The sequence below is a fragment of the Rattus norvegicus genome, chromosome 13, assembly GCF_021556685.1.
Source record: "Rattus norvegicus strain SHRSP/BbbUtx chromosome 13, alternate assembly SHRSP_T2T, whole genome shotgun sequence".
Classification (NCBI taxonomy): domain Eukaryota; kingdom Metazoa; phylum Chordata; class Mammalia; order Rodentia; family Muridae; genus Rattus; species Rattus norvegicus.
The window spans coordinates 105,861,326-105,875,727 of NC_141546.1; the positions used below are offsets into that span (position 1 = coordinate 105,861,326).

Below are 14,402 nucleotides of genomic sequence, written 5' to 3' on the forward strand. Positions count from 1 at the left end.
TTGGGTCCAATTGGGAAATAAAGACGCCAACAGCCAATAAATAGCTGGGGAGGTCAGACAGAGGTGGGATTTGCCAGGCTTGGGACTGGGAGGAGAAAAAGGAGGAGGAGATCCACCATGCTGGGGGAGAAGAGAGGAGAGGAGAGGAGAGGAGAGGAGAGGAGAGGAGAGGAGAGGAGAGGAGAGGAGAGGAGAGGAGAGGAGAGGAGAGGAGAGGAGAGGAGAGGAGAGGGGAGCCATGCCTAGGAAGAGTGCTGGACAGAGAGGCATAGCCACCATGTGAAGGAGTTGAGAGAGCACAGCCCAGGGGGCTGCTCACCTGGGTCTAAGGCAGCCAAGACAGAACATGGAATTTAATAAGTAATTACTGGAATTACTGTCAGGAGGTAGATTCTATCAGCAGTGGAGGGTAGGCAGTGACCCACCCTAGTGCTGTTTAAGGCATATTAAAATACAAAGGCTCTGTGTGTGTGTTTCATTCAGGAACATAAACCATTTAGACAGGTAGTGAACCCGCCGTCGAGATTTATAATAATTATTTCAACACTGAAGTTTCCCAGCCATTGTGTAAGGTTGAGCAGCAGTGGAGTGTTGCCAGGTGCTCTAAGCCAGTGTGTTGAAACTGAGGGATGTCGCTTATCCTCCCAGCATGATGGCATCCAAACAGAATCATTTCTGGTTAATCAAGTACTGAGTTAGGTCCCAGTGTGACCAAATGTTAGTTGTCTGGTGTCAAGAAAGGCATTTAGTCTCTTCCGGTCTCTTTGGCCTCGCCGGTAGAAGCAAGATGACAAAAGGAACGTCATCCTTTGGAAAGCGTCGCAATAAGACGCACACACTGTGCCGCTGCTGTGGCTCCAAGGCCCACCACCTTCAGAAGTTGACCTGTGGCAAATGTGGCTACCCTGCCAAGTGCAAGAGAAAGTGTAACTGGAGTGCCAAGGCTAAGAGGCGAAACACTCCCGGGACTGGTCGGATGAGGCACCTAAAGATTGTCAGACATGGATTCCGTGAAGGAACAACACCTAAACCCAAGAGGGCAGCTGTTGCAGCATCCAGTTCATCTTGAGGATTTCAATCGGTCATAAAATAAATGTTCTGGTTTCAAAAAAAAAAAAAAAAAGAAAGACATTTAATTCTGTTTACTTGTCTATAGAATGGTCCAACAGAAAGTCTTCTCCAGCTGTTAAGAGAGTATGCATAGCGTAGGGATCGGCAGTAAGTTGGAATCAGGGGACTGGTAAGACAAATGAGTGAATGATGAGAGAACTATGTACTCTGTCATTAGGAAGTACTCAGGAAAGTGGCTGGAAACTTTTTATGGCAATGTAAATAATAAAGTAAACCATGGATCACAGTTCATGGATTCTTTAAGACAAAACTGAGGAGCTCTTTAAACACCCATGTCAAAGGAAACTGCCCTGCAAAACTGTGGCAAGAAGCAAATTACCTTGACTCTGCTAATTTCAAAATACCAGCAAGGCTGGATTTATGTTACATGATATATTTCACAGATAAAAACCAGGGTCCAGAGTTACTAAGGATAGCACGGGGTGAAGGTAGAAACTGCATGCAGGAGACAGGAAGGTGCTGAGTGGTCTGAATATCACAGCAGCTGTAGATAATGGGCAATCAGCTTCTGAAGCAGCAGGAGGGTAAGTGCCCTCACAGACTAGCACACAACCAGACAGTTCCCAAGAATTCTGAGCCCTCAATGGTTAGAAAGTATCTATTCCAATAATTCTCAAAGTAGTCAAGTATTTCCTAAAGTGTGGTCAATCTCAACACTAGGAAGCAAGTTGGTGCCATTCCCACAGAGATGAGATTTGAAAAAGATATAGTATTTATATAGGATCCTAGCCAAAACCACATAACCAAAAATCTAACCACGACATCAGCCAAACCTGCACTAAGGAATGGTTTATAAAGAACTAGCTTGTATTCATTTAAAAAATGTCAATCTCATAAGAGGAATGAAGATAGGCTAATGCACAGTTCCAGAATTTTTTTTTTAAAAAAAGGATGTCACTCTAGAGATAATGTGTGTCCCTGGAATGGATCTCATATTGGGGAAGAGAGGCGCTACAAAGGGCATTATTAAATCAATGTATTATGTATGTATTATGCATGAGATGATAGTACTGTATTAATGTAAGATTTCCTGAATAACCAGCAGTAGTTATTTAGAGACATTATTGTTATTCTTAGGAAGCACTGAAGTTTTTAAGGTAGAGATATAATGTGCAACATCTTCTCAAATTGTATTAAAAACACTTTGAGACAGAAAAAGGGATTGATAAAGTAATGATTAATAGCCCTGCTTTTTATTCCTTTTGTATTGTTCTAGAAATGTAAAATTATGTAAAAAATTAAAAGTTGGTTTTAGGTGCCATGGATCACCTGCATCAGAACCCAGGAGAACTGTATTTGCTAATGAAACAGATTCATAGAATCTGCCACTCAATACTGAATAAGAAATTCTAGGGAAGAGCCTGGCAGAAGGTCATTCACTGTGGAGTGCTTGCCTAGCATACACAAGGCTCTGCAATCAACACAGAGAACAACAGAACTGGGGGAAAGTCTGCGAACTTTCACTAAAACCATCTCCCCAGCAACTATTTTATTTGAAAGCAGTTGGCATGGATTTTAACCTATGCTTCCATTTTATTTTAGGGGTTAATATATTTTCTTAAGTAATTACTTTGAAGTCTACCATGACTAGTTAAAATGCATCTTATAGTCAATGATACTGATTTTTTCAATTATCATAATAATTTCTATAATTATGTACTTTTTACAGATGAGGAAATAGGGCACAGGAAGATGATAGAAAGGCAAATTCATGGTTAATAAAGGATAGAGACTGGGGGCTGGAGAGATGGCTCAGTGGTTAAGAGCACCGACTGCTCTTCCAGAGGTCCTGAGTTCAAATCCCAGCAACCACATGGTGGCTCACAACCATCTGTAATGGAATCCAATGCCCTCTTCTGGTGTGTCAGAAGACAGCTACAGTGTACTCATATACAAAATAAATAAATAAATCTTAAAAAAAAAAAAAGGATAGAGACGGGGTTGAGGATTTGGCTCAGTGGTAGAGCGCTTGCCTAGCATGCACAAGACCCTGGGTTCGGTCCCCAGCTCCGAAAAAAGAAAAAAAAATAAAGGATAGAAATCCAAGGCAGTCTGGCTCTAGTGCCAAATACTTGGCCCTAGACCTCTCTAGGAAACTGTATGCTGAAACGACTGGCTTTGGTTATCATAAACTGCTATGCTGCTTAGTTTATAAAGTCCATCTTGACATCCATATTAAGGAAAGAGGAAGCTGGGCAGAGTGGTGGTTTGAATAGGTAATGAAGGTAAGGGCCTATGGACTTAGGCGTTTGAATGCTTGGCCAAGGGAACATTACTAGGAGACATGGCTTTGTTGGAGTAGGTGGAAGACATGTGTCACTAGGAGATGGGCTTTGTGGTCTCAAATGCTCGTCAGGTCTAGTGTGACACTCATTTCCTGCTGCCTTCGAATCTGGATATAGAACTCTAAGTTCCTTCTCCAGCATCATGTCTGCCTACACACTGCCATGCTTCCTGCCATGATGATAACGGACTAAGCCTCTGAAACTGTAAGCCAGCTCCAGTTAAATGTTTTTCTTTATAAGAGTTGCAGGGATCATGGTGTCTCTTCACAGCCATGAAACCCTAAGACAAACAGCTAACCCATGTGCATTGTGATAAGACATGGGGTCGCCCTGTCCATGCCTGCCGTGATGACAGAGCCTTGGCTCTGTGATGAAGGTTAAGGCCACCATCTGTTCCCTTCCTGAGCTCTACTGTGATGTTTGTCGTTTGTTTTACATTTATTTTTATTGTATGTGTATGAGTATTTGTCTTGCATGTATGTCTGCACATCGTGTATGTACCTGGTACCTGTTGAAGCCAAAAAAGGGCACTGGGTCTCCTGCAACTGGAGTTACAGATGGTTGTGAACCACTTTGTAGGTGCTGTAGATAGAACCTGGTCCTTTGCAAGTGTATCACGTGTCCTTAACTGCAGAGCCATCTTGCTAGCCCCTCAACTATGATTTTTCCTACCACATACCTCTTGATCCTTTTCAGCCTGCAAGACAAAGCTGGGTGATATCTGGATACACCTTCACCTGAGCCTCAGGGCTGGGCTAAAACTGAGCACCAGAGGGTCTCCTCTCAGAGGGGGAATCTCGTGTTTTAAATGAGAAAAAGAATTGACCCTGATAAAAACAAGGAAATTATTTAACTACAACTAAGGCATTGCCCTAAGGTACAACTTAGCCCACCCTGCTGGAAACGTTACTCTTCTGAGCTCTGCGAAGACAGTCTGTCCACAGCAGACAGCCTATCAGCAGCTCCCTGGACCCTTAAGAGCAATCCTGTGAGGTAAGCTGGGCAGGCATTGGTCTCACTAAAGTCTCTATTGCAATTCTATTTCTTTGTTTGCTTGTCTACTTTTACATTTATTTTCATTTTATGTTTATGAAGTGTTTGTCTGGCATGTGTATTTACACACCATGTGTGTGCTTGGTGCCTTGCAGAAGCCAAAAGAGATGTCGTGAGACAAGGACAGAGCTGGGCTGATTTCTTTCAGTTACCAAGGTCAAGATCGTGCTACCTTAGAAGGCCGCCTCCTAAGTGAAGCACGTCAACACTGATTGTTAGAATTATTGCCTCCGTGTTGACTGGGAATGCTGAGTGAAACTTTAAAAGTAGAAATATGTTTTCAGTTACATCCAGCTGAAAGGTAATGTGAAACATTATCGATGACTTTCCTTGAGAGATCACATTTAATGTACCAATCTCCTGCCTGAATTTTCTCTGTGCTTTGCCAAGGATCAAATGCTGTGCAATAAACAAATGTTCTAAACATATCTCTTCCTCAGCCTTAAGACTCAGGTGATTCAGGTTCCTAATGAGAAGAGTGAACACTTTCAGCATGACACCACACTGTTTTGAGAAAGCCACTGTGGAACCGTGAAAAGCACCCTGGTTCCCAGTTGAGGAGGTTTGAAACCTGGGTGACCCTGAGAGATGGTGGGCCTTTCACGTGACTCCTAGGAAACCAGGCTGGTCACTAGCCACAGCCCTCCATAGATCTGTGGCCATCAGTCACAGAAGGGCAAGACCCAAACCCCTCCACACGTAGAGGATGTGACCACAGTCAGGTAGGCTCAAGACAGATCTCCACCATACCTAAAGGCCTGGATGCTTAGCCAGTAAGTCTTCCTTCCCAGACACTCCTCCCTGCAAAAGGTATTTAATCTCAAGCCCACCCTGAGAAGTGGGGTACAGTTTTACTCATCCACCCTCTGCCATGACAATAAATGTCTTAAAACCACGGAGAAGGCCCTCACCTACAGAGCTGCCTGTAGAAGGCCTCTCTGTGCCTCCAGCAGCAGCCACCACCAAACCAAGCCTATAGCCTGCCACTGTCAAGCCGAGGACGACCCCCAGGGACCAGACAGAGAGCTCCGCTTCTTCCCCTCAGCCCTGGGCTACATTCAGCTTGTGGGTCCCCACTCCATTCTCAGCTCTTCCTCGGCATCCCAGCGGTGCCTGGATGTCCAAGAGCCTGAGAACCTGACGGCCGTGGCCTCCTTGCAGGTCCAGGGACCCCTGAGCCAGCTCTGGCTCTGTCCTGCTCTCAGACTGCATTTCCCCACCCCCTGAGCAGTGTCCTGGTGCTGCCCGAAGGCAGACACAGACAGTGCAGGATAAACTAGTAAAACCTCCTGCCTCCCTGAGCGGCCAGCTGATGCAGCACCTTGATTAGCCCTACAAGCCACCGCTAGTGCAGCTCTGCACTGCACACCCCCCCCCAATACCAATGCAGCTGCCATCATTCTTAAGACCCTTCAGGGTACAGGTAGCATGATTCGATCTAATGATTAGCTTGAGAGACACTTTTAGAACTTGTAGCTAAGCTCAGCAGAATTGGAACATACAAGATTAACATTTTTAAAAATCAATTATAGGGGCTGGGGATTTAGCTCAGTGGTAGAGCGCTTACCTAGGAAGCGCAAGGCCCTGGGTTCGGTCCCCAGCTCCGAAAAAAAGAACCAAAAAAAAAAAAAATCAATTATAAATAGAATGAGTAAAACAAATATATTAACAATAGCATAAAAAGAAAATACTTAGAAATAAACTGAATAAAAGACATATAGAGGCTTTACTTTGACACCATAACATAACCATAACCATAACTGAAATTAAAGACCTGTAAGCAAAAGGACTTCACTGTTAAGATGGTCGTGTTCCCAGGGCATTCACAGACACATCACAATCTTAATCATAATTCCATCTGGCTTTTTTTTTTCAAAAATTGGATAATCTGATTGTAAAATCCATATGGAAATTCAATGCACCAATCTTGAAAAAATAAAATAAAGTTGAAAGACTTGTGTACTTAATGTTAAACATACCGTAAGCAACAGTGATCAAAGCAGCACAGAACTGGCTGGCATAGGAAGGACAGAGCAGTGGAGGGGATGGAGTTCAGCGCCCTCCTAGAGCTGATCAGATGGTTTTTATCAGCTTGCTAAGACCATCCAATGGAAGAAGAATATTTGTTAGCCAAATGTAATGCCTTAGTCAGGGTTTCTATTCCTGCACAAACATCATGACCAAGAAGTACGTTGGAGAAGAAAGGGTTTATCCAGCTTACACTTCCACATTGCTGTTCATCACCAAAGGAAGTCAGGACTGGAACTCAAGCAGGTCAGGAAGCAGGAGCTGATGCAGAGGCCATGGAGGGATGTTACTAGTTGAAAAAAAAAATGCCTTACAGCTGGGTCTCATGGAGGCATTTCCACAACTGAGGCTCCTTTCTCTGTGATAACTTCAGTTTCTGTCAGGTTGACACAGAAAATCATGTAGTGACACACTCCTTTAATCCCTGCACTTGGGGTGGGGGAGCAGAAGCAGGCAGATCTCAGTGAGTTCCTGGCCAGCCTGGTTTACATAGTGAGTTCTAGGGCAGCCAGAGCTATACAGTGAGAACATGCTTTGAAAATAAACAAACAAAAAATTTTTTTAAAAAAAGGAAAGGAAAGAAGTATTTGGTTAATAAATGATTCTGGGCAGCTGGATAATGATATACAAACTAATACAGTTGTAGTAAGGGAAGTTCAGGGGTTGGAGAGGCTTAGGGTAGGAGGCAAAGGTGAGAAGAGTTGAGAGTAGCAAGGACTTCAGAACAGGTACTTGCAATACTGAGAAAGTTTGGCAGCCAACATCTGTTTGTCCTTTTGGAACATATTTTAGACCTATTAAAAAAACCATTTCCACGATGTTTGATTAAAGCAAGCTATATTTAGAAGTGCAAAGGGGGACTGGTCAGATGACTAGACTCCCCTAAGTCAGGGTTTCAGAAAGCAGCACCTCACTAGTTTTTGAGGTCCCTTTTATGGAGAAGAGTTAGGGTTAATAGGAAAACAGCTGTCGAGATAATTGGCACTTAGCAATTGAAGAGAAGAATGGGGAACTCAGGGCTTGAGGTTGCCTGTGGGGTAGATACTAGCAAGAATACATCATGTGGAAGGGGTTGTCATCACAAGGTGTTCAGGAGTTTAGCAAGGCAACAGGATGGGTATATATCAAGGGGTTACAAGTTCAGCGGAGGCTGAAAGACATGGTTTGCAGGATACATTAGGCTTAGGAAACAGACACTCTTGAAAGGTATGGAGACTTGTTACAGTGTATAACAATGTAGCTACCATTTTAGTTTCACACCTAACAATAAATCTTTGCAGTATTGGAGTAGGCAATGATTTCTTAGATGTGGCAGCAAAAGCATAAGCAACAACAGAAAAAATTAGATAACTAGGATATAAAAAAGGCTTTGTGATATACCATCAAAATGGGAAAATATCGGGTTGCTTTTAGAATATATAAATTTATAATTCAACTATAAAAAGAACTTAAAGGCAGAAAAAAGTTTGATGGTTATTTCTCCAAAGAAAGTATACAAATTGTTAGTGGGCACATGAAAAGATACTCATCATTAACCATGAGAGAAATGCAAATCAAAACAAGGAACTGCCATTTCACAGCTACTAGAAAGAAGGTGTATTGGTTACTTTTGCATCACTGTGACAAAATATCTAACATAAGCTACTTAAAAGGAGTAAACATTTGTTTCCATTCATTGTAAACCACAGATTATTGTACTGCTAAAGCTATGGAAGGGAAGCATGGTGGAGCAACTTACCTTGCAGCAAACAGAAAGGGAAACACAAGAAAGTCCCTAGTGAGATATAACCCAAGGACACATCCCTGAGTGACCTACTCCCTGCGGCTAAGCCCTACCTCCTACTTTAACCACCTCTCCCAAATGCCACCAAATTCTGAAACTATCAAGAGGTTAAGTCATTGATTCGTTTAGTGCCCGAGTGATATAACTTGTCTCTGGAAATGCCAACCCGATGAGGAGGGCTGCACCAATCCCTTAGGTTTGTCTTAATCCAATGAAGCTGACAATTAAAAGCAATCATTCTAGATGGCTGTGATCAAAAAGAAGGAACATAAGGGTGTGGAGAACCTAAGCCACCTTCCTTTGCTGGGGGGATATTAAAGAGTGTAGCATGCTGTCTTAGAAAATACTTTCAAAAATTTAAACAGTTACTGTTATCTGTCCCACAATTTCACGCCTAGGTATACTTTTAAAAGTACTGAAGACAGGCCCACAAAAAAATTAGTTCATTAATATCCACAGCAATGTTTTCATAACACCTACAGAGTAGAAACAACCCAAACTTCTGCCAGTTAACGAACTGATTGACACATGTGGTATATACCCAGACAATGGAAATTTTTGCAATACGTATGGGTGATATTCCAATGCTATTTACAACACAGATAAACCCTGAACAAATACAAAGGAGCCAAACTCAAAAGGCTGTAAATTCTAGGATTCAACTTATCTGACATGTCTAGAATACATAAATCTTTAGAGAAAGAAAATAGTTGTTTTCCTACAGTTAGAGAATTCCAGGAAAGATGGTGAATAACTCCTAATGGTCTTGTTGGGCTGATAAAATACTTTCATGATGACAGTTGTGCAACTCTACGAACGCCCTAAAGAGCTTCATATGCTTTACATGAAGAAACCATGTGCATGCAAATCACATCAAAACAATTGACATGTACACTGCACATACTTCTATGTACATAGTTCTTTATAACTACAATATACTTAATTATATCATGATATATATTTATTGGTATATCTGCATGATGCACGCACACACACACACATAAATATCTTTCAGGACTGGTTCTTTTCCTCCTTTTCTCTCAGCTGATCAATAGCTCTTCTTTATTACTTAGAAATGTGATAGTGTATCTATTTTTCCTCCTCTCCTTCTTCATTGAGACAGGGTCTTGCTTGTATCACTTGCTAGCCTGGAACTCCCTATGGAGCCCAGGCTAGCCTTGAACTTGGAGTAAGCCTCCTGCCCTACTCCATCCCCACAGTGCTAGAATTGGAATCATGTGCCATCTACTGAGTTTTATATAGCAAACAAACTGTTATCTTGAGAAACATGAACTATAACTTGTCTAGTTGATGAGAACCATTTAAAGATGTTTACAGAGAGGTTCTGTTTGGGGGCAAGAAGACTGGACTTTAAAGAACAGATGCATCGACCAATACTTTAAAACTATCATTTGAGTAAAAAATACACATACTGCACTTAACCTATGGAATGCCATAGCTTTAGCAGTACAATAATCTGTGGTTGACGAGGGGTGCCCTGACTGCCCAGCACTGAGCGTATAGCACTGTATATCACTTGTCTAGGAAAAAACAGACTCAGAACAGGAAGCAGTTTCTACCTACACACAGCCCTTTGTTGTGGATGAAATGCTTCCCCCAGCATTCCAGTGGAGGCTGAAATTTCTTGTGCTCCAGACAGAATAGTTCACAGCTGGAGAAGAGTGAGAAAATAGTAAGGTATAAACTGCACCGGGTAGAGGGCAGTTCCAGTCGAGGGGCAATGGCTTTGTCTTCCTCTAGCATCTGCTCCTTTAAGTCTTGTTCTGCAGTTTCTCGTCCTGCGGTCTCCAGCAGGCACTGGCTTTCCTAGAAAATGTTCTAACTAGCTGGGCAGTAGTGCATGTCTTTAATACCAGCACTCAGTAGGCAGAGGCTGGTAGATCTCGAGTTCAAGGCTATCCAGTCAGGGCTACACAAAGAAACCCTGTCTCAAAAACACAGAAAAGGAGGAGGAGGAGGAAGAGGAAGAAGAAGCAGAAAGAAAGAAGAAAATGTTCTTACACAGAACTCAGTCTGTGATAATTAGATGCAAGAGCATGTACAAATGTGTGATCGCACATAAAGTCAGGAAGTTTACTAGGGAAAAGGGCAACTGTACTTTGCAGACATTTCTTAGGTGGGGGCTTCATGGGAACTGGCCAGAGCCTGCCCAACCTGGTTTGTTATTTTTCCTAAAGCCCTATCCCTCCTCTTATCTGGTCAGCACGGCTATCTTCATATACATCTAGACACCGTATCCTTTATCCTCTTCCGCATTCCTGCTATCTTAATCCTCATACATTTTTTAACCATAGCAGCCTCTGTAACAATGTAACATTTCTAAGCATCTTAAGTTGGGGGTGTCAAGAAGACATTAAATTTGACTTGAGACACATGGAGTGAAAAGTTGGTCACAGCGCTCGAGATAAAAGGATTCCCAAGTGCCTCAGCATGCTGGCTGAGCCTGGAGCCATGGTATATACACTATGTAAGGAAGGCATCTGCTTCATACTGTGATACTTTCTCGGGTTGGTCCAGGAGCTTCACGTCGGCATAATTCTGCTGGCAAGGTACAAAGTAAGGAGCAAGGGGGACAATGAGAGTGACTGAAGTGGCAAGAGAGGTGAGAGAAACACAGAGGAAAGGGCATGTGGAAGATCAGTGAGCAAGATGTGAGGGAGTGAGAGTGGGGGATGAAGGATGCTGTGGTAACTGAGCTGACCTCATGACCTTTGGTTACAGTTACAATGTCAACCACCTTCAAGATGACTTTGGTCTGGAGCTTCAAGGCACTGCAGCAGCGTGTGCTTTGTTACTCATTTGTTTGTTGGTTTTTATAATCAGTTATTCCCAGGAGGGGAAGCAGGATTTAGTGCAACCTTTAAAAAGTGCAGAAGCTGGGTATAGTGGCACACACCGGTAATTCCACAACGAGGGAGGGAGAGGCAGGAGGATTGTGTGTGGGAAGCCTGATTTGCATAGTGAGAACCTGTTGAAGAAGGCCAATCCTACCAAGGCAGGCAGGCAGAGCACCCAGGCCTGCACACCCTCCCTCCCATTTTTTATGTGTTTGACTCGACTTACCTGAACTTATCCTAGCAAAGTCCAGGCCCTTCTGTACTTCACTGATGTTGCTTTAGTATTTTATAATGAAATCAATGCATTCAGGTTAAAAACACTCAATGACACAGGATGTAATGAGCTCCCCTACAATAAAAATACTAAATATACTTAGACATATAATTATTATAATTATATTATAATTATATTATATTTATATATATTATTATTAATTATTTGGGGTTTTGAGACAGGGTTTTTCTGTGTAGCCCTGATTGTCCCAGAACTAGCTCTGTAGACCACAGTGACCTTGAGCTCAGAGAGATTCACCTGCCTCTGCCTCTGCCTCCTGAGTGCTGGGATTCTAGGCATGTGCCACCACCTGGCTTTATACTAAGTATTATTTTACAAAGAAACACTCACACTTTAAATTTTTTTCAGTACATGTTCACTGTGCTTTGCTGGGTTTCATAAGGACAACTTCTAGTATGTATGCCATATTTGTTCCATATTTATACCCCAGACCTGCCCTTTTTCCCTCCTCCTCTTCCCTCCCTCCTTGGACTTTATTGTTAGTCTGCTTGTAATTTATTGGTCAAAACAAAATAAAAGCACTGAAAGTCCTTGAAGGCTTATGAGAGACTTTAAGTTAAATATAACCGGAAAAAAACAAGGCACGAAGAGGGACGAGGCTAGCCTCATACTCGGACATCTGCCTGCCTCTGCCTCCCAAGTGCTGGACCTAAAGGTGTGGGCCACCGTGCCTGGACCACCTTTTGATTTTATAGTATCATGTTTTCCCCTTGTTTGCTTAGCTCATAACACTAACTTTAGTAGGCTTCTAAAGTCACACATTAGTTTCATGGTGTATACGAGAGCACAGCAACTGAGAAGCTGTATGTACTGTTTGTTAGACTGACTCAAGAAGTGGACTGTCTTAGAAAGGACGTTAGAATGAGCACAAACAGCAAAGACAATCCTAAGTAAGCAGTAATCTTAACTGGCTTTAGCACATGAGCTTTTGAATCATGATAGAAAAGCATTAGTTTGAAGCACACTTCTTTTTTTTTTTTTTTTGGTTCTTTTTTTTCGGAGCTGGGGACCCGAACCCAGGGCCTTGCACTTCCTAGGCAAGCGCTCTACCACTGAGCTAAGTCCCCAACCCCTGAAGCACACTTCTTACACCAATAGAACTAAGTTAAGTAACTCAAAAGCTACAGAAGCACTTGCCAGAGGGAGGAGCAGCACTGAGAATGGATCCAGGTTGAAAGACTTTCTTGGCCTCATTTCCAGTGAATCTGCTTGGGTTAGGCGTAGGGTCAGACTATAAAGACTGCTTTCCTTCTGGAAACACTGATTTGAGGTGGTCTAGGTGGCCCTTGCCTGAGGCAACAGACATAACTATTCATTAAACCTCTTAACTCTTAAGCCCAGGTACTAGGCTAGTTTATGATTTGCCCAGGACCTACCACTGTGTTTGCTGATCACGGTAACATAGAGTGCCCTGTGTGGGGAATGCAGACTTCGTTCTCATGCCTCAGTTACTCCATATGGTCTGGGATGTGGTTCTTCCCACCTCTTACCATGTTCAGCCCAATTTTACCTAAATTTCTATCAAGTGCATCTTCTTCTCAATTCCACTATCCCCACTCCAGCATGAGCTACTACAGTGTTTTCTCTCATGGCCAGATGCTCCTGAAAAACATAACTGGTCTGGGTTTTATAAACTGTACCACTGCCTTTATGCCTTCATGCTATTAGTTTTCTTCACAGCTGTAAGGGAGGGGTTGACAGGAACAGGAAGATTAGTGTTATGAGGGGTTGACAGGAACAGGGAAGGGACATCAGATGGGACAGACCTGCAGATGTGGCTGCAAACATACAATTGAAAATTGAGCCTGCCGGTCATTTACTTGAGGCTAGCACTGCTTCCCAGCAAGATGTTCACCACCCAAAGTTCCCCGTCCTACTTAGAAACCGCCTTCCTACTGCCCTTTCGGGCCCCCAGGGCATGAACCTCTCCAGCCTGTTCTTGTTCTCACAACTCTGGTTTATCCTCGTGGAGGAAATGTGCGTTCTATCTGCCTTTACTAACTTAGCATCATCCTCTTCTACCCTCCATGTTAGGTCCCTGGGATAGCCTCTCCGGACATCCTACCCTTTCCCTTCAGGTCATTTACTTCATTCGCCATTGCATAATTACTCATCAGTTGTCTGACATCTAAACTCAGCATCTTGGTTAGCATTTCTATTGCTGTGACAAGACACCATGACCAAAAGCAACTTGGGAAGGAAAGGGTTTATGTCATCTGGTTTATAGTCCGTCATCCAGGGAAATCAGGGTAGGAATTCCTGACAGGAACCTGGAGTGAAGAGTGTTGCTTACTGATTTGCTCAGCCTGCTTTCTTATAGCATCCAGGACTACCAGTCCAGGGGGGACACTACGTGCAGTCAGCTGGGCTTGCCCACAACATTCATCAATAAAGAAGATGCACCACAGGCCAATGTGATAGGGACATTTTCTCAATAGAGTCTCCTCTTCTCAAATGACTCTAAGTTGTGACAAACTGACATAAAATAGCCAGCACACCAGGCCATGAACTCTGCATGACGTTTGTGTGGCACCACTTAGCAACACCTCCATCTCCTACAAGCTCAGCGTAAGAACCATACCTGCTTTTATCATTGTGGATTTAAGTTCTAGACTGGGCCTGGCATCCAAGAGGCTAAACAAACACCTATGCTGGCTCCACCTCAAGTGCCATAAGCCAGAGGGGTTTTGAAGCCTTCCCTGCTGTTAGTCTGCTCACCTTCTGAGCCCTGAGAGTCTGCTGCCATTGCCAGTGTTTCAGATGTGAGCGCCTTCACTGAGCACCACTGGCACGGCCTTCTAAGCTCATCTCTGATCTGTCCCTCTACACAGTCAGAACAGACACTCCTGTTTTACTTGAGAGGAGATAAGGGTTAGCGTGATTAATAAACCACAGGTTACTAAGCCCAGACAAATCAGCTTATCATGGGGGAACGGTTTGTTTTGCTTTGTAGTTCTGAGGATCTCTGC

At 43.2% G+C, this 14,402-nt stretch overlaps 1 protein-coding gene across 1 annotated transcript; it reads left to right on the forward strand.

The window, feature by feature from the left end:
- The first annotated feature begins 748 nt into the window (after positions 1–748).
- Rpl37l2 (ribosomal protein L37 like 2) lies at positions 749–1,098 on the forward strand. The gene has a single exon (XM_087582014.1). The coding sequence runs from the start codon at positions 788–790 to the stop codon at positions 1,067–1,069; it is 282 nt and encodes a 93-aa protein (XP_087438140.1). The 5' UTR covers positions 749–787; the 3' UTR covers positions 1,070–1,098.
- Positions 1,099–14,402: the final 13,304 nt, after the last annotated feature.